The 24,997-nt window shown below is 34.4% G+C and overlaps 2 protein-coding genes across 4 annotated transcripts in view; one reads left to right on the forward strand and one right to left on the reverse strand.

The window, feature by feature from the left end:
• Positions 1-206: 206 nt before the first annotated feature.
• Positions 207-7,516, reverse strand: lgals2b (lectin, galactoside-binding, soluble, 2b). Its single transcript, XM_028449586.1, has 4 exons — positions 7,433-7,516; positions 2,699-2,772; positions 2,450-2,621; positions 207-592 (listed from the first exon to the last, which is right to left on the reverse strand). Exons 1-4 carry the CDS (start codon positions 7,433-7,435, stop codon positions 446-448), a joined length of 396 nt encoding a protein of 131 aa, XP_028305387.1. The 5' UTR covers positions 7,436-7,516; the 3' UTR covers positions 207-445.
• Positions 7,517-8,024: 508 nt separating this feature from the next.
• gtpbp1l (GTP binding protein 1, like) overlaps positions 8,025-24,997 on the forward strand; it is a 31,135-nt gene continuing 14,162 nt past the window's right edge. For 2 of the 3 annotated variants that reach the window (XM_028452898.1, XM_028452917.1), the window contains exons 1-5: positions 8,025-8,135; positions 8,367-8,539; positions 10,554-10,665; positions 18,785-18,965; positions 23,361-23,544. In XM_028452898.1, the coding sequence (XP_028308699.1) occupies positions 8,369-8,539; positions 10,554-10,665; positions 18,785-18,965; positions 23,361-23,544 (648 nt within the window). In that variant the 5' untranslated portion in view covers positions 8,025-8,135; positions 8,367-8,368. The remainder of the gene's footprint in view (positions 8,136-8,366; positions 8,540-10,553; positions 10,666-18,784; positions 18,966-23,360; positions 23,545-24,997) is intronic. The other variant, XM_028452907.1, reaches the window with a different exon arrangement.

The raw sequence follows: 24,997 nt of genomic DNA on the forward strand, positions 1-24,997 counted from the left end.
GTTAGCATATAGCATAGATTGTTCTTTGGTGATTTTATAGTATAGACTGGGCGTGTCTTGAGTGCACCAACAGCCACGCCCATAATCAAGATTTTTTTTAATTTCAAGTCTAAACGCACTTTAGCAAAAAACCTTACTCTTTAATATGAAAACAGACGAGCTGTAGACAGCGTATCTTTTTACAATTACCAAAAAACACACAAAAATCAGAGGTGACACTTTATTCAAACTTTTATCAACAACCCCAGTCACTAATGGTATTTCAAGCAGACGTGAAGGTAAGGGCTCCATATTTAGGCCATTGATTTTCACCACAACACCAGACATGTTGGTCATTCAATCTGGTTTTTATGTCAGTAACAGTAAAGTGTGAGGGGGATGTTTGAGCAATAAGCTGGGGGATTGATGATAATCGGGTTCTGGGGTGTTTGAGGGAGGTCATCCTCTACTTGATCTTGAGTCCGATGATCCTTGCGTCACCTCTGACATCAAAGTACTGGTACTTGACGTCTCCCAAGCGGTTGGGGAAGTTGAGCATGCTGCCATCGGGGAGTTTGATGTAAAACTGCTCATAGTTGAAGTTGATGTAAAACTAGAGACACAAAATAAAATAAATTATGTTCACACACAAAAATATGTACCTTTATAACAAAGACATTGAGATACATATACCAGATATGGCCAACGGTATACGGTACACTCTACAAAATGTGCATTAATACAAGAAACAACAGAGGATTAGTTTGTTTTAGTTTCCATTGTATATATTTTCTCAATATGTATATTTTTGTTAATGTTATCTGTGTTTTTTTAGTGAAATTGTTTATTTTTGTCCTCATTTAGTGTGTAATTAGTAGTTTTTTTTTTTCTATCATTGTTGTTGTTTTACCTTTCAAGTAATTTATGTTTTATGGTTATTTTTGGCCTGTACTACAAAGCTAGATAAGTATATCTGGTATATCTCTCCATTAGCTTCACTTAACCAAACATTTGCTGTCACCGAGCAGCTGTACAACGAAGCTGGATATCAACATGTTCACTTAAGCCTGATGATTCCAACCTGGCTACGTGCACTCTCACATAAAAATGGTTTGAGTTTGCAGCATCTGACCAATCACAAATACGGAGACAACGTCCAGAGCATCTTACGTCAGCATGAGGAATTATTAATTCAGACTTAAAACAACAATGTTGCTGCAGAAAAAGCAGGAAGGAAGGAATGCAGGAATTGATGACTGTTACTGCTTAAATTAGTGACATTTTTTTTGAGTGTATATTGTATGTTTTTGACATTGTTTTGTGTGTGATTTGTCATTTCTTTGTATTTTTGATGTCGTTAAGTATATACTGTATTTCTGTTATTTTTGTTTGGTTTTTAGTCATCTTGTGTGTTTATGGTGTAATTTTGTCTATTTTTGTTGTCATTTTGTTTATTTTTCTGTAATATTGTGTGTTTTTGGGGGCCACACAAAATCTGACCGAAGGCCTCCAGTTGCTCATGTCTTTGATGTCCTACATTTAATAGTCTGTCTGCTTCTCAATGCAATCTTTATGAGCCCATAAACCCATTGACGATTGTACGTTGACCTCTGAGAGTCACTGCTTACTTGGGTTCATTTTTAACCAAAGTGATTATATTTAACAAAGGTGTGTGAACCACAATCATATGGTGACAAAACCCAGAAACACACAAAATATGATTTACTCACATCACGTTCACAAACAAACTGGTTTGCTAATACAAAACAAACAAATGCATTTTGTTTTACAAATAAGAAACGTACCAATCAAACAAATACTACATGTACAAAACAAGATTTACACAAAATGACCAGTATTTTTTCTTAGAAATGTCCCATTTTGTACTTGACTAGTTTGTAAACCACAATGAGTTTTTTTGCGAGTCGTTGGGCATGACTAAAACATTTATTTATCTGTTTGTGAGTTTTTGTCATGGTTTTAACAAGATATAATCAGAACCAAAATAACCCATTAGGGTTAGTGTTTCCACTCTAAGCATTGCCCCCGCCCCCACCACTGGTCAAACATTTTCTATTACAGTTTTCCCAAATGCATTGAAAAAAAACAATTCTTAATATAATGTACATAAGATGAATATTTAAAGTGCCATAAAAGACAGTGAATGTACAAATTATACATGAATTCATTTGTTCTTTTCAAAATAGTAGTATAAGTTTTCAGTGAAATGGTCCCAAACTTTTGAGGTTTTAGGTTGGTTCTTCTTCTGTTGCGATGCAAATTTTTGTAATTGAAATGATCAATTATGTCACTAATCATTTTTGCATTATTGTATATGTTACACACATTATAGTATTTGGGGCAAATCTTGAGATGGTCTATATATTTAATTTTATTTTTTCTTTTGCCCCCCTGGCAAGAACCGTAATGACACAACATGTACGTTATTAGCCACGATCTAAGCACAAACCTTGCACTCCTCCCCACAAGCGAACGGGAACACTGCGTCCCTTTGCTCGTCCCCCCAGCATCCTCCTGACAAAGAGTTCCAGACAATGATGTTGGAGTCTCCTCCGTAGTCAAAGCGGGGGTTAAAATGCATGGCAATGTTGTCAGGGTCATGGCCGATGTTGATGGAGAAGCTGAAACCAAAGTGTGTACAGTAGTTATGATGAGAAGAATGTTCTCTAATGTGATGAGCAACAGAAGGAGGTCTTACGAGATGCAGTTATCGTCAGGTTTGATGCGGACTTTCAACTCCTGCCCCTCCTTAAGCGTCATGTTCTGGATTTTCTAGAAACAATCATGGAATAACCAACATTAGTCCTGATTATGGAACTACAACTTTAACCCTAGTTGCATCTTTGAAAAAAAATTACACTCTTTGAGCATTTTTTTAAGTTTTCATGCCCTTTCTGACATAAAAACCATTTTTTATCAATAAGAAAACACACAAAAAAAAAACTAAATATGCATTTTTTTCAATGATAAGGTTCAAATATTGTGTACGAGTTTATTACAGCCTTAACTAGGTCAAAAATTGATAGGAACATTGATTTTGAGGCATTATTACTTTTAGAGCTGTGACCACTTTTTTCACATCAGACCTTTTCAACAACTTTAGACCTAAAGTTTTTGCCCTTTAAGTCATGAAAAACCTTTTTTTTTCAATGAGAAAAACACAAATTATGTATGTCTGAAGGTAGAGGCTTATATTTATTAGCTATTCATGGGAAAACCACTTATATGTCAGGATAACATGTGATTATAATGGGATTCAATGGGACCAACTTGGTCCCAAACTCAGAGTATTGGTACATTTTATATCTCCTGTTCTGTACATCTTGCAATAAAAGCAATCATGGAATTATGAAGATGATATTAAAAGAAAACTCCTGGCTAAGGTTCATACAATTAGTCTTTAAACTGAATGAAACAGAGAGAGTTTAAAAAACTGAATAAGCAGAAGGTAGACGTTTGATCCCCAAAGGTCCCCCGAGGGTTAACAGTTTTTTTTCCAGGTCTCTTTCACTGTTCATAAATAAATATATAGCTAATGGAGGAAACCTCTTATTAATGGGATCTGTTTGGACGTGGACGGATTAGAAATGCTCAGTAGGTTTGTCTGTAGGAGACTGGACCATTTATTTTCAAATCATTTTGACCACAAAAATAGTGTGCTTGAGCCTCCTGTTGGTAGAAGTGGGTATGTGCAGCCTGTACCTTTCTAAACACGTCCCCTTCAAAATAAAAGCACAATATTTTTAGTTTTTAAAAGCCAATACACTGAAAATAGACAGTTGAATAACACATGTTGGTGGTTGCCATTAAATATATTTCTGAGAGAGATGTTAAAGAGATTATATATATATATATATATATATATATATATATATATATGTATGTCTAGAGAGGTGTAAATAGTACTGATATATCCTACTCAAGTAGAAATACTGTTACTTGATTGAAATTGTACTCACGTACAAGTAAGTTTTTTTGTAGTTTCACAATGTTTGTTGATCATTTTAAAACACAGAAATATATAATTTACTCAGTGACGTTGGGTGTAGAAATGTAACTAATTACTTTACTTCTTTTAAAATGTAATTAATTACAAGTAAAATTACTGATTTAGAAATGTACTTTTTGGAGTATATTTCTACCCATAACAGTAAATCACTGACAGTAACGTGAGTACTTGTAATCTGTTACTTTCACCTCTGCTTCTATTTATATTTAATTCTTTTTTTTTTTTTTTTAGGGTTAGGGTTAGAAAAAAAAAGGAAAAAAAAGTATTTTATTATTTTTAAGTCCAAGTTGAGTGGCTTTGACCAAGGAGATTATATCCCGTTTTATAAGACACTCAACTTTGATTTGACTCAGATTACTGAAAATTTACAGATATGCTTTTGCAAAAGAACTCCTCTATATTTATATCTATGTCTATAAGTCTGTTACTATAAGGTTCCCGCGGATCCTTAAAATGTCTTAAAAGGCATTCAATTCATCAAAAAAAAGGCCTTAATTGTCATTAAAATGTCTTAAATCAATGTTTCAAAAGTCTTATACTTTAGGCAGTGGGTATCCGTAAGGTTGCCGTATCAACATATCGACATTCTGTCGGCACGCAGCGCCCGTATTTGGCCAGTTTAGGTCCCGTGACTAAGACTAAACCTAACCCTAACCCTAAAAATGGTTGTGATATTGGGTTATAACCTATCCCTAAACCTAATCCTAACCCTAAGACGCTACGTACTTGTACTTCGGTAACCGTACCAATAGCACCGGGGTTTGACCGTATGGCAACCGTACGAATAGACACTTTCTAAATTTTAACACATACTGTAAGTAAATAAATGGTAACATTTGTTTCTTTTAATGTATAAACAACATGGAAAAATATAAGTTTAACAGAAATTGCTTGTCCAACAAAGTTTTTTCTTAATGGTTTTTATTTTTGTATTTTTGTTGTTGTTTTATAGATTTCTGGCTATTTCTCTAGTCATGTTGTGTTTTTGGAGTGATTTTCATTATTTTAGTCTGGGTTTTTTTTTTAATGTATTTTACTGTCACTTCGTGTATTTTGCTGTCGTTTTGTGTATTTTTGTGGGTTTACTTTGGGGGCAGCCAGTTGCACGTCTGCACTAGACACTAGAAAAAAATGACCCTATAACCTTATGTAATTTAAGTAGCGTTTTTTTTCTTCTTCTCCCAATTCTGTTTACTGTGAATTTGGTCTTAAATTCAGTCTTAAAAAGACTTGAATTTAATTTAACAGAAACTATAGGACCCTGTACTAAGCCTTTTGTGTTAAACTGAGTTCTTAAGAGGAATATGATGTCCAATACTGTTCATATTCTAAATGTTGATGATCAACCAGGGCAGATTGGGTTGTAAAGGTGATCTAACAGGAATGGCCTCTATTTGTTCCTTGACATGTGGTCTTTATACAGTTAGTCATAAAACCATAAAGAGACACCCACACATAATGGTTTGTTCTTTTTACAGTAGGCCTGCAGACACTATACGAGTTTAACTTTTAAACAATGTGATTTAATGTGCCATAATAACACACATTACATTAGAATACATTAAGTCACCATGTGCTAAAACTGATGAAATTGGAAGCTCATAGCTTTTTTTTTTTTTACTGATTAACTGCTTTCCGTGATCAATAAAGCAATAAATTCCATTCACAACCATCATCCTTATCTATTTAGTGTCTTTCACATGATAACTACTCCAACGTTGTTGCCTATATACCCATAAAGTATCCAGCTATGTAAAATACTCCCCCAGGCTATTGATTACACCTGGTTTATCATTGACTTTCCAGCCAAGGTCCATCAGATTATCTCATTTAGACACTTCTTTGTCGTACACTTTTTGGTAGAAACACTTTGGTTTATTCTAATCAATAATGTGACATCTAAATGGTTTGTGTTAATTCATTGAAAGGGTTGTGCTTATTTATGCTTGTCAAACATATATAGGCAAAATAAACTACAGTATATACTGTATAAAAAAAAATCCCTCAAACGTATATGCACGAGGAACAACCTCGCCCCTCTGTGTGTATTTCTGCACAAATTCACCCAAATTGGAGTGAAACGTTACTATTTTACCTGAAGGAAACATTCAGTCGTTCAGAAAGCCAAAGACTGTATTTCAGATTTATTTAGATTTGATATTTATTTTTAATTATTTTTTGAATGGGACAATATGTATTAAAAAAAACACACATTTTCATGTCAAATTCACGAGATTGTAGCCAGGGAGCTAATTTCCACCCGCTGTCTCATTAGCTTGTTGGTATTAACATAAAACAATCATCAGTAATGGAATAAAACACACGGAGCATATTAAAAAGACAGCCGTGAACAATCTACGTGACACATTGTGAAGAGACAAAAGATAGACCAAGACAATTATGACTATTACTCATGGTTGATTGTAAAGTGCTACAGTGCTAATTAAAGTGCCTTAATGCTAAAGTGTAAAGTCCTATAAGGTGTATGGTGCTTGCTGCCTGGTGGCTCAGGTCCTCATTATATTGTACATTGCCAGATTATTATATTGGAATATGAGTATATTACATTGCACACTACCTACTTTCCTGATTAAGTGCTATGTTGGCTCTAATATTGCACAATGCTCATAAAACAGAGACACACATGTAGAAGTGTGGGTATAAACAATAATAATAATGATAATTTGATTTATATAGTGCTTTTTTCAAGGAGACTCTAAGCGCATTACAGAAACCATCATTCATACCTGCAGGTGGTAAGCTACGTTGTAGCCACAGCTGACCTGGGGCACACTGACAGAAGCGTGCTGCGCTTTCACACCTATGGCCCCTCTGACCACCACATACTGTTCATTCATGCACAATGCATTCAATTCAATGTGGGTAGAGTGCCTTGCCCAAAGACACAATGACAATGACTTGGATAGAGTGGGATTCAAACCAGCAACTCTTTGGTTATTTGATGTCCCACTGAGCCACAGTCTCCCCAAATATAATGCACAAAAAGCCTACAAAAAACTGAGCTCATTTGAAAAACAAACATTATGTCCACAAATGTGGTTTTCCAAGAACCATTCCCTCACCTATTGTCCTTGGTGTCTGGTTCCAGATCTGGCACCACATGAGAACACTGCTTGACCAAAGGAACTTTTCCAATAAGGTACAATGCAGTCACCTCTGAGACCTGCTCTGGTTGAGCTAACCTAGATTATTTTTGACAAACTTTTGAAGTAGTGGTGGTGCTTTATTATGTAAGATTTTATAAACTAGAACATAATCAGTATATTTGAACACATTGTCCCAGGTTAGACAGCCTGAAAAGTCATCAGTGTTTAATTACAGACTTTGGTTGGAACAATTACCGTAATGTGATTTAATTTTCATTTAAGACATGAGACCTAAAGAAGGCAGGATCACACTCACCATCTTGGCAGCCTTCAGTGGGTTGGAGTTGGAGTGACAAACCTTTGCAGGCAGGTGAGTGTTTTATTTAGGGGCAGGAAGGTGGGGGCAGGATCCAACCTTCTACGGTGAGAAAGACTGTTCCACATCGTGGATTTCACAGGGTGCAGGTCTATTTGGCTTGTACTATAAACATGGATATGAGTTGGGATTACCATGGGAGTTTTTAGCACACATTTAATAACCTGTGAAGAGTTTAAATATATTACATTTTCATTAACTAGTAATGTACATATATTACAAGCTTAGAGTAACTTACCCAACACTGCTGGTAGTACACTTGAATAAAATACTTTTTAAGGGTTAGGTGGAGTGAAGTTTAATCACATTTGGAAAATTTATCTTTGCTAAACGACTAAGACAATATCATCAAATATAACAGTATAATCCTAATGATGCTTTGAAATCTCAATTGTTGGTTTGTAAGACATGTTTTATTCTAATCAACCTAATTAATAGATTTTTGATTACTTGGGTTTGCGTTTGAAGTTGTGATTTCTGTGCAATTCCTCCTGTGACCTGAGGGGGCAGTAGCGCTAGACTCACTGTTTACTGCTAAGGACCTGAACCAGACGCTGAGAAGAAGAAGAAGAGGTAGGAGAAAAAGAAGAAGAAGAAGAACTCAGATTAGCAACTTCTTGCTTTGCTTAGCAAGTAACTCCTGGTATGAATATGAGTTACTTCTTTAACTTTTAAACACTTTATTTGGTTTGAGTTGCAAATAAAGTAAAAAATCAAGCATGCTGTGTTACTTTTCAAAATAGAAATTTCGACGCTCATGTGTGTTTCGCAGCAGTTGTTTATTTCTGCAGCTAAACTTTGTATGTGAAACCAAACATTGGATAAAAGTCAGCTGAGCTGATTTATTTACTCATGTATATTTTTATGTGCATAGAAATGGCGTCGTTAACAGAGCCAGCGACTTCCCTGCAGCAGGACTCTATTGTTCCCGCTTGTATGTTTGCACCGGACCGAGGCTGTGAAGAGGAGCAATCCGCCGAAGAGGGCTTGGAGGACGGCGAGGGTCCGAACGGAGAGTCCGGGGACGTTTTAGACCTGAGCAGTAAGGTAGGCCCCCGTTAGAAGTGCTATAAGTCATGTTTAGTCTAAGTATAAATGTGTTTAAAGATGTGGAAGAATGGCGCTGAGTGTGTAGGGAACCATAGGGTGACACGTATGATGCTCCAGCTGTGCACACATCATCATCATCACACACTGTCCACCATCATCATCATCATCCTCACACCACAGTCTGCAGAGGGCGCAGTGCTGACTAAATGCAAAGGCATATCCATACATTTCATTAACATTTGTCTAATATTTTTGTGATCCCTGTAAACTCGACCTAAAGTAATACAACATGCACCTTCTTTGCAACACGAGATTAACCCTTTAAAAACTTGACGCTGCAAATTGACAAATTGCAATAATTTGCAAATCAGTAAAACATAAAGGGAACAAAGTCAGGGAAGACTTCACAGTATGACACTTACAGGAAACAATTCTTCATACAAAAGCACAGTTCTTTCACCTTTTTGTTTTTCAAAAACTTTAGAGCATCAATATAATAAACTCATTTAAGATTTTTTTTTTTTGCCATTAATATGATGAGACTAATGATGAAAGATAATGATTTATTTATGTTTTCAAAGATATAAGTAACATCTTTTGGCATTATTACTATCGTGTTTTTGGTTGTGTTGTATACAAAATCCTTTACCACATTCCAGAATAATAATGTATATGGACAGTGGTAGAACAAATGCATAAACGTTTCAGCTTCATTAAAACAAAAAGTGCTTTTATCACTCTTGTCAGCGTTTTTGGTAATGTGTATGGTACATGTATAAATGCTGTGAAAAATGATTTATTTTCTTATATGTTTATTATTACTCTTTTTTAGGGGTGCCCCGATTCAATATTTATATCTGATATTGCTCTGATATCAGCCAGAAAATAAGTATATCAATATATATTATATTTATTCAGTTATAGAATACTGTAGATGTTATGTTGAAGGTTATAATGTATGTAACCAATTGGTTAATAATAAATGGGTGAGTTTTTTTCATACCTGCTATTGCTGTCTATTGTTCTCTGTTTGAGTGACATCACTTGATCAAGCCTTTTCTAACATTTTACACTACAAAATAAGTAATAAAAGTATGTATGATTTGTACTGATATCGCATCGGATCAATATTGGAATTGGCCAATGTTCAAGGCTGCAATATTGGCATCATATCGGAAGTGAAAATGTTGTATCAGAACATCCCTACTCTTTTTATCAGTTAGTTTTACACCACTTAACATTAAACAGGGGAATTTTGGTTTGCATATTATTTGATGCTTTAGGTGAGCTTTAAAAAGTTTAATTGTGTCTGAAACTCATTAAGTTGTTTACAGATTAACAAATAATAATAAAGTGGTGAGTTTCACTTCGTGGTTATTAACTGACCCAATTTATTAACATCTTACCCTAGAACACTATCGCTAAAATTAGTAACACCATCGCCGCGGGATTTTTACCCGAAGTAACATAACCAATAAAAAGTAATTATCATCAAAATGTATAAAAATACGACAAAACATGACAAATTAGAGTTTTGTTCTTTTATTTTTAACTATGCCATGCCTAATGAAATGAAAAGAAAAAAAACTACCATGGGTGCACTCTAAAAAAAATTAACTGAAATTACTGAAAAATTAGGAATGTAAGAACGAAACATTTTTAAAAGCCAAATCCCTTTATAAACTGAATATCACACTGTTCTTTTATCCCCTTTTTAACCTTCACCCCTTCTGTTGTATCTGCTTTACAAAGAAACATATGTTTCTTTGTAAGGAATAAATGATAAAACATTATGTTTTTTTTAATTATTCCTTTTTCTGACACTTTGAGGAGAACATTTTCCCACTCATTAATGAATGGATGATGCAGTCAGTGTATTGACTTCACCTCTCAGTGATCATAATGAAACGATTGATTCATGTTGGTTTAAAAACTAACTGAGGGAAAAAATAAAGACCTATTACTCAGTGTAACTGTAATCTAATAGTTGATGTGTTTCCTGTCCTGTCAGCTGGTGCTCGTGAGTCCGACAGGAGAACAGTACGACTGTTTACTACGACACCTGAGGGAGCGGATTGACGAGGGCTGTGGAGAAACCATCTATGTTGTAGGAATGGGCTCAGGTAAGGAGGAAAAGTTACTCATTATGAATGCACAATTATTTAAGGTGTTGGGGTTTAACGATTCATTTAAGCAACTATTTGATTTGAATCACGATTTGTTGTTTTCGATTTGATTCAAGGACAGTGTTGGTTAATTTAGAACAAGTCGATCTGAAATGATTCATATGTTACTGGACAGCAAAAATGGGCGATATGTTGTCGTTTTTAGATTTTATTTGCACAAATAACGAAACAAAAAGTATACAGTGGTTAAAAGAACATAATTTTGCTGGAGAGAGTGAGAAGACCATCAGAGGTCTTATAAGACCACCTCCCCAAAGTCAATTTAAACAAAAACAGGTATAAGCAGGTAGGTCAATGTTTTAAATATACACACACATATTTAAAGATTACTTGTGTATTAACATTCTTATTAGCTGTCTTTTAAAAGAGTCAAAAGTGGATATAGTCTTCAGAGCAAGAGATAAATGAGTGAAGGTTCTCTATATTTGAGTGTTTTTTGTCTGACCGAAGTTCTACAGAAGGGCAGATGCAAATCTCTGCAATGGCTGGTAAAGTAGGCAAGAACATCTGAAGTATATATGAAAAAATTGCTACAAGCTCTGGGCAAAACATTGGCGGTATGCACATATTTATACATGAAGAGACAAAATGCCATAGATATTAACATTATATATTGTCAAAACATTGTATTTCCTGTATTTCATTGACAATATATTGTAAGCCTGGACGATAAAACGATAACGATATATATCGTGATAGAGATGTAATCGATATCAATATAAAATAGGCAGTGACTATTGTATGTTTGCCGCATCAGTATACCGACATTCTATCCATACGCAGCGCCCCTATTTGGTCAGGTTAGGTCACGTGATAGGTCAGTCATTGGTCAGGTTAGGTCGCGTGACTACGACTAAACCTAACCCTAACTCTAACCCAATTGTTGCGATATTGGGTTATAACCTAACCCTAAACCTAATCCTAACCCTAAGACCTTACGTACGTGTACTTTGGTAACCATACCAATAGCACCGGGGGTTGTCCGTATGGCAACCGTACAGATAAACACTTTCTATAAACAATGTGCGATAGAATGTTTGATCATTTTACTGAACTCATTTAGAAAAAACCTGGAAACAACCCATGACCCAGAACCGCAAGGTATTCTGGGGGATGTGGGCAGATGAACGGCTTGAACTGCTCCAAAGTAGCGGTGTACATTAGTGATTTCATGTTTCACCGCGGATGTAGCAGTGCTTGGTTAAAGACCACACGTCCAACAAAGTAAACTAGTCTAAGGTCTCCTGCCAGATCCACCCTAAGTTCCCGCAAACATGTTGACAGAGAGAGAGATGCATGCTGGGAATTCTACTAAAGCATGCTAAGCTAAGCTAACCCACCGACACATCAGACTGGGCTAAGAGCTAATGCTAAGCACTAGAGAGACCAAGTGAAAAATACACGGCTTAGTTTCGTCAAACCACAAATGGCCACAGATTTACTTATAGTCAGATTTAACACTTGTATGGAAAAATAAAAGCTAACATGTCACACGTTGTGTAAATTAATTTTATTTAATTATATTTCACGTGTTCACTTACAACAAGATTCAGCAGCAGTGGTTTATATTAAACAGTAAAAACACTATTGGAGTTATTTTTCCTTTTTAATGTGCTTTTTTCTCTTTTTTGAAAATAATTTAATGATAAATGAGGAAATAAATGACAAAATTGCTCCCATATTATTTTCTTAATACATAGTACCTGCTGTTCGTTTCATATCAGAGATGTTATTTCTACCTCAGTTGTGCACTGATTATTTACAAAATGTGTTGCAAATTTTGTTTGATTTAGCATTTGTTTAATTGTTGACCACTTTTTCAATGTTAAAGATTACATTTAAAATAAAAGTATTCTAATTTGGCATTTTTTCTTCTGGTCCTTAATTTAAATAGGTAAAAAAAAAAGAATCAATAATTATCGATATCGACTGATATGAAACACTTATATTGTGTTATATATTTCAGGCATATCGCCCAGCCCTAATATATCGACAAAAAACATCTCACCGGTAAGAATGTCATCCCACGATAGAAACGATAAATTCCCATTTTAGAATATAGTGAGGGCCACGGGCCGATTCTCTCGCAATGTACCCAAGAATTCCCCTAAAATCCTTGTTCCACGGGTCCAAATTGCCCACAAGCATTTTGTCAACAACTTATTATTCTCTGGAGCAGAGTGCTGTTCTAATTAAGCTAAGCTAACTAACCGACACATGCACGCTAACCACTCCATATAAGGAACATTTAGGATTTAACACTTTTATAGAAGGATAAAAGCTAAACATGTCACACGTCATGTGAAATAAATGTTAGCATTGAACTAATTCATTCGCAAGTTGTGAAACACAATATTTTTTAATCATATTTCACGTGTTCACAGACAAAGCTGGTCCCATTAGACTATTGTAGTAACTATTGTGATTATTACACCTAAATATACTGAATGATTAAATCATCAGCTTGATCTGGTTTAATTATAAGAAATCAAAGAGATATTTATTAACCTTAACTTCATGTAACTCATAATCAGATTTAAATAAACAATTCAGCAGCAGTAAAAACACTATTGGAGTTATTTTTGCTTTTCGTGTGCTTTTTTTTTTTTTTTTTTTTTTTTTTAGAAAATAACATTTTAACAGAGGAAATAAATGAATTATACATTAACACTGATATCAGGTCATGATAAGCTCTTTGAGTCAGCCGCTACTGTAGCCTTTTTTAATGTGTCTAGTGTTTATTTATTTACATTTATTTGTGTTTGTAATGGACCTGTTTATACTTTAAGTTGGGAAGTTTTTTAATTTATTTATTGTTTTTATTCATCGTAATTTTCATCGTTAGCGTGATAAATACCAGAAATTATTGGCATATTTTGTTTTTTTGGTCTATATCACCCATCCCTACTAGATAGTGCAGGTGAGCTTTCAAAGATTCCTGTTGTTGATTGTAAGGGAATCGTCTACGGATGTCCCAATACAACTTTTCCGATATGATACTGATATTTCAGCCTTGCATATCGGCCGATACCAGTATCAGCATGAATCATACATACTTTTTGTTTTAGTTTTTTTTCTCTTTTCTTTCATAAAAATAATTATTACTTATTTTGTAGTGTGGAATGTTAGAAAAGGTTTGATCCAGTGATGTCACTCAAACAGAGAACAATAGTCAGCAACAGTAGGTATGAGAAAAACTGACCCATTTATTATTAACCAGTTGGTTACATAATTTTTAACCTTCAACATAATATCTACAGTATTCTACAATTGAATAAAATAAATAAAAAATGAATTGAAAAAAAAAACAATTTTGAATCCGATATTTGTTTTCAGGCTAATATCGGACCAATATTCGATATTAATATTGGATTGGTACACTACTAGAATCATCTATAAATTAATCATGGACACAAACAAACAAGTAAACAACATTTAATGGCAAATAAAGTCCAATCAACACTTCAGTTTAAATTAACAGGATGTTGATTTTATACATTTTCAATAAAAATACATATTAGGTTTACCTGACTCTTCTTCTTGTTTTTTTTATACATAAAAATAATACAATATTAATGTAAAAAAAAGTGTAACCAACATGTGTTCAGGTTAAATGAGCAGTGGTTGAAGCTGATACCTTTTGCTTTAACATGATAGTGAAGCCACAGGCTTCTGCAGAGTTAATGCTAACGAGCTAACGCTACATGTGCTGCTGCTGCAGTAGTGATAGTTGGTGGACACAGTGAGCGACTCATTTAGAATATTTCCGTTTGTGTTAAAGCCAAAGTGTTTCCACACACTGGACACAAAGGTGGATTATTGATCAATTTATCACTTGACGGCTTCTCTGCCAATAGAGTCGGTCGTAACATCTTTATCAGTAAAAGTGCTTTTAAAACACATCCATATGAAGTCTGCTGTGCTTAAATCCAATGTATTATTTAATTGTATCAATACAATCAATTGATTATCTTTTAAAATGATTTTAGATTGAACTTCCTGATTACACATGATTCTTGATTTGCCCAAAACTATTTGCTCTCTCAAAATTGGCCCTAGTCAGCTTCCGTATTGAGATACAAGAAGTATTTTTGAACGACCTCAGAATATCCACCTGTAATTTAAGATGACCTGGGATGTCTTCCTCTGCTCTCAGCTGCTGTTCTTCTGGGTTTGGGTTTCATCACCTCAGCACCCACGTCAATAAATGTTAAATAAATCACACAAGTTTGAAAGATTTATACAGAATTATCCAAAAAAGGGAACAGCTTATTATGATTCAGTTACTCATGGAGAGTTTTAACAAAGCGCATGTTTTTGTATGTGTTGAATAAATCCTGTAGGTGGCACTAAAGATCTTTACATATAAAGCAGCTTCTGTTGGGATTACAGTATATAAAAACTATTAGTTATTCAGTCTTCCTACCTAAATACATTCATTTAGTCACTCATGCACTGGATATTTTTTTTTATTCCTTGTTCATTTAATGGCAATATAACAAAAGTGACTTGTAAACACCATTTTCTGTACAACAAAAACGTACATGCAAAAATAATGAAAAAGACATAATAAGACATCCAAGATGACATTGCTGCAGTCTTTCACTGGTCTACTGTGCTGGGGGGGTTGAAAAGGAGAGCATTGGAAACGCACAACAATAAATAAACATGACACAAAATGAGAGACGTACACTTTATAAACCGATGAGTCATGAATGTAACTTGACTTCTTCAACAAAAAAACAGATTATCTCATGTAAAGACAAAAAAAATGCTTTACCTAACAACCTCCTTTTTTTAGTTTGACTCATTCAACCGACACTTTGAAGAAAAGAAAAAAAATAAATTCTGCAACTTGTTTAGTTGCAAAAAAATAAAATAAAATGGTGAATGGACTTGATTTATATCACCACACTGAAGCAGTCTCAAAACGCTTTACATATCAGCTCATTCACCCAATCACTCTCACATTCACACACCAGTGGGACAGGACTGCCATGCAAGGAGCGAGTCGACCACTGGGAGCAACTTAGGGTTCAGTGTCTTGCCCAAGGACACTTCGACACATAGTCAGGTACTGGGATCGAACCCCCAACCTCTCAATCAGAAGACGACCCTCTACCACCTGAGCCACGGTCGCTCACAATGGCAAAAAAATGGTAAAAAAGTTCTTTGACAGCAGATGTTGTAGGATGCTGATAACTGGTACACCAGTATTTACATATTACCCCACAGTCACAGATATTGATTTATACCTTTGTGAATTATCAGTGAAAGGACACGTGGCAGAAAAAGCCATCACTCCTGTGTTCTCTTCATTTATCGTTGCAGCACACACTGATCTAATCTATGTTCCATATGGTAAACTAATATTTAGTTTGGAAACAATTCACAAATCACTATATATTAGTGGAAATACTCTTAAATAGCATGCAGTTATCAGTGAGCACAGGTATATAATATGTAAATGTGCAGCGCTGCTTTAAAAGCACATTATAAATACACAAAAATGACTCCAAAAATACAATATGCTGACAAAATATGCACAAAAACAAACTTGGAAAAACCCACCAAAAAACAACTCACTTACAAAATGAGAGATAAATATACAATGATAATAAATCACAAAATAAGTCCATAAACACAAAATATCCTTTTTTTTTTTTTTACAAAATATATATACACTCTATATACAAAACAACAACAGAATTACTCACAATGATTCTGAAAAACAATGAACATTTACAAAAACAGAGAAAAACACACAAAATGACAAAAAGTTACAACAAAAATATGCAAATCAACTCCAAAACACACAAAATGACTGACAGGTACACAAAATAACAGCAAAAATACAACAAAAAAAATGACAAAAAAAATACACAAACATTCTCAAAAACACAGACAACAGAAATGTACAAAAATGACTGTAAAAATACAATATCTCAACAAAATATACACAAAATGACTTAGAATACGACATTAAAAGTCTTAAAAACAATATAGTCTGCCCACGGTTTTATGCTCATAGTTCACAGTTCGGTTCTGATGGCCCGGCCTGTTAAAGTGTTTTAAGGAAATTTTAAATAACAACAGATTAAGCAAGAGAGCCACATTTTCTTTTACTGTGAAACAAAACAAAATTCATACACATTTTATGATATAAAATACACAAAACTTTATAAAATACATATAAAATAAAATACCATTTAAAGGAGTACAAGTGTTTAACCCTGGCAGCTCATGTACAAACTCGGGAAATATTCATTCAAAAATAAAATCAACAAAAATTCACAATTTTCAATAAATAAACCTGTACTTCAGTAAACTTAAACTGGCCATTTATTTTGTTCTATGGAGCCATAATAATGTTGTTTTCAGTGTCACCAAACATTAGCGCGTTGTGTTAACTTATTAACTATTACATTTCAGGTTTTATTAAGTTTTTTATTTATAACAATTTCGGTCTTGTTACATTTCGGGTCTAACACGGATAAACGACTGCTGTCAGTGTTTTATTGTTTGATTTATAGCTTCTTTTTTCTTTCTTTCTTTACATTTTTTGACTTTTATTTATTAAAAATGTGTTGACCAAAGTTCCCAATAACCAGGATTGTTGGAGACATCCTTGCCAAAGTGTAAACTCTTAAAATATTCAAATAACTGACCATAAGTAAGTTTGTCTTTGTTGGATAAATAAACCAGATATGGTTATCTGGAGGTGCAGGGTTTTTAATCCGTGGTGTCTCTGGAAGCTTCTCCTGCTTTGTCTCCATGGTAACACCAATGTGAGCCAGTCACACACCGGTTATGGTCTATTTGCACTAATTAGCAGCTCCTCCGCTCTCTCAATAATGTTTGTCGCAATGTTTTAATATTTCGCTTCTTTAGCACACAGGACAAACAACAAAATGATGAGCATCTGAACTGTGTTTCTCTTGCTGTGTGTTTGTATACAGTATATACTGTATGATTATATATATATTTATATTTGGGGGGTCTAGTGTGGCATATTTGCTGCTAGCATGTGTCACATCCAATGACACTAAGTCAGACATGACGTCCTTTGTCGAATTTCTTGCTTCCCCCTAAGGTAAAAACAAGAAATGACTCCAAAACACCTAAAATGACAGATAGGTACACAAAACAACAGCAAACATACAAACAAACTCTACATTTTGACAACAAAAATACACAAAAATTACAATTGCTCAATATGACACTAAACAACAAAAAATGACACCAAAAATCATCACACTCACAAAATGAGAGAAAAATGTACAAAATGACAAAATTTATTTAAAAAGTGCAAAATGGCACCAAAAACATACAAAATAACAAAGAAATCACAAAATGACATGAAAAAAATCACACATTTGATAAAAATATACAACTGTAAACAAAATGTATATATGCTGTATACAAAATGACAAAAAAACATTTACTAAATCAGAGAAAAACATACAAAGTGACTCCATAAAACAAACAAAATGAAAAAAATATGCACATTAACTCCAAAACAAAATGACAGACAGGTGCACAAAACAACAGCAAAAAGAAAAATAAATGAGAAAAACACACATTTTGACAAAAGAAATAATCAAAAATGACTCCAAAAATACAGTATCACAACAAAATATGTGCAAAAAAAATGACTTAGAAAAACCCACCAAAAAACAACACACTCTCAAAATGAGAGAAAAATGAAGAAAAGTGTAAAATGACCCCAAAAATTTACAAAATGATGCTAGAAAAAAATCACAAAATGAGTCCCAAGAACACAAAACAACAAGGAGCACACACAAAATGAGAAAATAATGACAAAAATGACAACAAAAACTCACAGAAACCCTTTATTCTTTCCTGTATTAATGGTCATATTGGTCATTATTCTTAATGCTGACATGAATGTTGATCATTTAACCCTCAAATCAGACTGTGATAAAAGTTGTCCATCTCTGCACTAACCCAATCACAATCCTAAATACCGCTACTTAGCAGGTGTATTTGAAATGATAAGTGTTCCATTGAATTATTCCTTTATTTTATTGTGCAGACGGGGGCGACTACGGTCTGGATGAGAAGGACATGGAGGCGTCCGTGGCCACAGTGCGGTCACTGTGTGAACAGATCGAGGCCGACCTCATCTTCCTCAGAGAGAGAGTCGACACGGGCGGGAAGATGCGGGACTACCTGATCCGGCGCCGTGTGGGAGAGCAGGACTTTCTGGAAGTCAGGTATGAAGAAGTCTCTGAAAGGTCTTCATTACTGGTGTATTTCACTCTCAAAGCACTGCTGTTAATCCACTTTTTAATAAGTCATGGATAATATTTAGTGTAATGAGTAGTTTTTAAGTTCAGTTCCACCTTTCGTAGATTAATGGTAATTACTGATACTGTAAAATATTCTGGCCCCTAGTGGTGAAATAACTGATACATCCTTGTGTCCTTTTGGTTTTTGTTTTTTTTTGCGTGCATTTGTTTTTGTTTAATCATTACGTCTGGAATGATGTCATCAGGTTAATTTAAATTAAGTTGATCAAAACTTAATCAATAAACCTAATCAGATTCAGTAAACCATTGATCCCTGAGGGAAAATTGGGTGACATTAATGCTGGTCTCATACATCTTCATATGACATATTATAAATAATTAAAAAAAGGAGCAGTCAGAATAATTCATATCAGTACAACTTATATCTACCTTTTAATTGTATCCTACGCATTATTTTAAATTACATTTTTTTTTAGCTACATTTTTGTTTGATTATGGTTTTCTTTTTTATTTTGAGTTAAAAACTAATTATTTTCTGAAACAAATGATTCATATTTTTTTTAAAAACACGTAATTTAAAAAAAATGTATGCAGAAAACACGGAATTTTATAGGGCCCTAAAAAAGTGTGGGTACCCTTTGTGTTGGAGATGCTCAATTTATCCGTGACTCCACCTAGTGTAAAATTATATATTTTACATCTTTTAAAAAATAGTTTATTAACTTGGCTGATGTGCTGCTTCTCTAAATTGTTCTTAAATGCTTGAAAACAAGGTATATTTTCCACATCCCGTGCGGTTGCTGAGTTACGTCGTCCTCTCACTGTGACATTCCTGGCAACGTAAGTGGTGAATAACCTGGAAGCAGTTCAATATCAACAAACTCACGCTCTCATTTTAAAATGTGCAGCCAGTGTTGGTCCCTCTGTCACTGTCACCCTCTGTCGTTGAGTTTATTTTTAGTGAGAAGCTGTGTAAATAGAAAACAGCATGTGGCGTCACTCCCAAACAACAGCCACCAGGCCTTCTGCTGTGGTTACTACGACTACACCAAAATTCATTTCACTCAACGTTGTTTCTGTTTGACATATCTCTGTATTCTAACTAACCACGAGGGTCAATATATGTCTCACACCAGATCTTAAAATAGTTTGCTTTTAATCATTAAACATTTTATTAGTTTTACTCAGTTTTTGTCCTCCTACTATTGTTCGTATTTTATCTCACTCTACTTTTAGTCGATTAAAACATATTTGTCATGGGGCTAACCCAAGATTAGAGTGATGTTTGCTGCACCCAGCTTCTTCTCACAACTAAAGCCATTATTCCTATTATTTTTAACAGCATGGCAGCTGATAGAATAGTGTTCTTTTTAATGAGGTAAGTCTATGTGGCCATACTGGCTTATTGAACTGTAATATAGTGATGGGAATTCTGGCTCTTTCGGCTCCCAAGTGGCTCCTTAAAGTTTTTTGGTGCTTAAATTAATTTATTACCAACAATAATGTAAAATTATGCAGAATATGAATTACTAATGTAAAAATACATGCACTATATCAAATGTTTATTATATTAATACACCCATATTTATACACTCTACAGAGCGATAAAATGTAAAATAAATTAGAAAGTGCAAATGACCTTGAATAACTTTTATCTTTTTACTACTGGACAAATTTAATGTAAAACAACATACAGAAGCTATTGTCGACAAAACCTATAAAAACATTTATGACGACGAAATTAAGAGTGCCTCATGCTTATATACCGTATATAAAACAAAAAGAAACCTAAGTAGTGTTGTGTTCAAGACCACACTATCCGAGACCAAGACTTGCCCGAGACCAGAATGCACCGAGACCAAGACAAGACCAAGACTTTCGGGGGAGTCAAGACCAAGACCGAGACAAGCCGAGACCAAGACCAAGACCATAAACAATTTTTTTTTCAATTTAAAAAAATCTGTAAATAAATAAAATTATGACAAGGTTCGACAGTTAAATAACATTCTCTCTTTAATTTTAGTTTATTTTAAATACATTTGACGGACAAAAAAGGTGCCTGCAAAAAATTAACTAAAATATTAAAACTATTACTGCTACTGATAAATTCACAATTATTCTACATATTTGAAAACAAGATTTTTATGTCAGCTGAATGTACAGCAAGTGTTTAAAAGCATTTCTGCCAAGAAATAATGATTCTTGATTCTGATTCTTTGAGTTGTGCAGGTCAACAGGTCACAGATTTCATAAGATAATTTTTTTGTTTGAAAAAGCCTTTACACAGGTTATTTTTATTAATTCACTTAGTTGATATAGTTTAATTTGGTTGCTGTAATATAACTAGGATATTCAATTAACAAAGGTTTCCAACTGTAACTGTAAAAGTGAAACTTTCTGAAATAAAACTACAAACAAGTTGTCAGCAGTGTAAAAAACATAGAGCTACAGGTAGATGTGAAACTAAATAAAACAAACTCAAACCCTGGAAAAGTCATGTGACAAATCAATCAATTGTTCTTGTTGAGAATTATTATTATTATTCTGGATACAGTGGAAACAGAAACTATAAAAAATAATTATATTGTGAACCTGTTTATATTGTGGGGAACATATTATATACATAAATGTAATTGGAGTCTAAAGACACAAAAAAAACACCACTTTAAAAAGATAATAGACTAATATAAGACCTGTTTATAGTTATTTGACTCATTCTGGCTTGTGCAACTCTGCGGCGATGACGCGCTGGTGACGACATAATCCAAGATGGCGGCGGCCCGGACTACAGCTGACATGTAATAAAGCCTTAAAAGACATGGATTTAATGAAAAGAGTAGATGGACAGAGGCATAAACATGCAGACTTTCACACGGACACACACGGACATATTAAACACACACAGACTTATTAAACACACACGAACCTCAGTAAACACGGTAAACGGAACAGGCTTCACCGCTCGGCTGGCACTAGGACCCAGAAGCAGAGTAAGTGCGTCCCCTATCCAGCCTTCACAGGCTGTAATATCATCAGTTTATCATTTTACCAGTTGTTAGAGCTACTGTCTTTACCAGGGAGATAATATTTATTACTGGTGATTGTTTTCTGGAGTTTTACTGGGATTTTTTCCGGTGATTAGTTCATTTCTCCCTTACGCTCCGCGGTCCAAACTGACACCGTAGCCACACACGTATGAGTGTGTCACACACGTATGAGTGTGTCACACACGTCACTCAGTCACATTAAGGAAGGTTGTGGTCATTATACGGGGTGGATTAAATGATGAATAAAGGATTGTTTTATCCCGTTCTTCTCCGTGTTATTATCACATTATAAAAAAGTTTAAAAATAGCAGGAATTAGTGCTGGTCTCGAACGGTCTTGACGGAAAATCCCGAGTCCGAGACAAGACCGAGTCAAAATGCTTCAGAGTCCGAGACAAGACCAAGACCTTTAAAATTTGGTCTCGAGACCAAGACCGGTCTTGACCACCACAACACTAAACCTAAGTGAAATAATATTAATAATGAGAAATTGTTAAGTGATACTAAGTCGTAATAATGATAAACTAAGTCATAATAATGAGATACTACATCAATTATTCCAGTGCATCACTAATAATTGTGACTTTGTATCTCATAATTATGACTCAGTATCTCATAATTATGACTTGTTATCCCATATGTATGACTTAGTGTCTCATAATTATGACTTACAATCTCTTAAGTATGACTCTGTATCGCTTAAGTATGACTCGGTAACTCATTATTATGACTATCATAATTATGACTCAGTATCAAATGATTATGACTGTATCTCATGATGATGACTTACTATCTCATAATTATGACTTTTCTCATAATCATGACTTACAATCTCATTATTATGACTCAGTATGTCATAAGTATGACTGTCTCATAATCAAGACTCACTATCTCACAATTACGACTCACTATCTCATAATTGACTTAGTATCTCATAATTATGACTTAAGAATTGTATTATTTTACTATTCCTTGGTTTTTGTTTAGAAATGGGCTTTTATAAATGCTCCACGGTGCCACATGCAAAATAAATCCTCACAGAGAGGAAATGGTCATAATGAATCTAAAGCACATTGGACAGTAGCAGGGCTTGTGCTGCTGACACACTGTGATTTATTATAGCTCAATGTTGTTTTGAACCTAAAGATGACGACATTTAGAGAAAAGTGCAAGTTTCTTTCTCAGGTGTCATAGTTAAATTTATTACCCATTTATTGTATAAACTTGGCATTTGAAGAAGCTCCTCGTTACAACAGACTTGTTTATTGTTTACACATATTCTGCGTTTGCCACCGCTGTGTTCTTGGCTGCAGAGTGGCTGTTGTCGGAAACGTGGATGCTGGGAAGAGCACCCTGCTGGGGGTGTTGACTCACGGGGAACTGGACAACGGCAGAGGCTTTGCTCGCCAGAAGCTCTTCAGACACAAGCATGAGATGGAGAGTGGACGAACCAGCAGCGTGGGCAACGATATCCTTGGTTTTGATCAGGATGGAGAGGTCAGTTTCTCACAACAAGTGACTGGGACTAGTTTATGTAAAGCTCAAGAGATATACCTCAGTTTTAGGTTATAGTCCTTTAAAAGTTTGCAAGTATCTTATAGCAGACATGGGCAACTGACGGCCTATTGGCCACATGCGACCCTCAGTCTAAATTAGTGCGTCTTCCCAAGTCAACACACAAAATAACTCTAAAACCCACAGAAATATGGAAAAAAATACACAAATCAACAGCAAAAATACATAAAATTACTCCAAAAACCCATATAATGACACCAATATAAAAAATGATAGAAAAATATACAAAAACAACAATAAAAATATGGAATAATTACCCCAAAACTGACATTATGACATACTCCACAAAATATACAAAATGACAACAGAAGTACACAAAAATAACCATGAAAACACAATGACCTCAAAAAGGCAAAACAATATACTGTGTATATATACACACACACACACACACATATATAAAATGACAACAAAATTACACAAATATTCCAAAAAACAATGAACATACACACAAACCAGAGAAAAATATACACAATTCCAAAAAACCCCACAAAATGACAGAAAAATCACAATACGTACGCAAATTAACTTGAAAAACACAAAATGAAGAGCAAAGATAACAAAAAATGTCTCCAAAAACCCACAGAAATATGAAAAATACATAAATTGACTAAAAAAACCCCACAAAACAACAATACAAATATGAAAATATTACCCCAAAACTCACATGATGACATAAAAATACACAAAACAACAGAATAAGTATGCTAAATTAAACACAAAAATACAGAATGTACAAAATAATACAACAATATACAAAACAACTACATAAATACACAAAAATACAGAATGTATAAAATATTATAACATACAAAATGATAACAGAATTACACAAAAATAACTGCAGAAACACAATAGGACTTCAAAAAGGCAAAACAATATAATTATATACAAAATGACAACAGAATTACACAAATACTCCCAAAAACAACTAACATACACAAAATCAGAGAAATGTATACAAAATGATTCCAAAAAACACAAAATGCTAAAGTTTGTTATTTTTCTAAACTAGTACAGTGCCCATCGGAAGTATGCATTCATGTGGGAGCATAAGGGGTATATTTGCGGGTGCAAAATATGGGTGCAATTTTCCTAGTTTAATTCTATTGGACGTGTACATGATAAATGTGTTTGTTGTTTTTTTTTTGTTTGGTGTATTTTTCTGTAATGTATTTTTTTTGCGCTGGCGCCCCCTCACACACTGAGGTCAAAAGCTGAATAGGTTTCACTTCTGGGTGAACATGAATGTACCGTCAAGCCAAAATAAAATTAAAATAAACATTGTGAAATGACCAAATTACTCCAAAATAACAGGTGCACACACTTAGGGTATTTGGAACCTGTTGACAAAGTTTCGGGTCGAACAGGCACC

The sequence above is a fragment of the Gouania willdenowi genome, chromosome 1 (assembly GCF_900634775.1).
Source record: "Gouania willdenowi chromosome 1, fGouWil2.1, whole genome shotgun sequence".
Taxonomy (NCBI): domain Eukaryota; kingdom Metazoa; phylum Chordata; class Actinopteri; order Blenniiformes; family Gobiesocidae; genus Gouania; species Gouania willdenowi.

Coding starts and splice junctions, on each gene's coding strand:
- lgals2b (XM_028449586.1), bottom strand. Junction 2,622..2,698: donor CCTGACGATAACTGCATCTC/GTAAGACCTCCT, acceptor CTTTGGTTTCAG/CTTCTCCATCAACATCGGCC. Junction 593..2,449: donor CTTGTGGGGAGGAGTGCAAG/GTTTGTGCTTAG, acceptor TTGTGTCTCTAG/TTTTACATCAACTTCAACTA.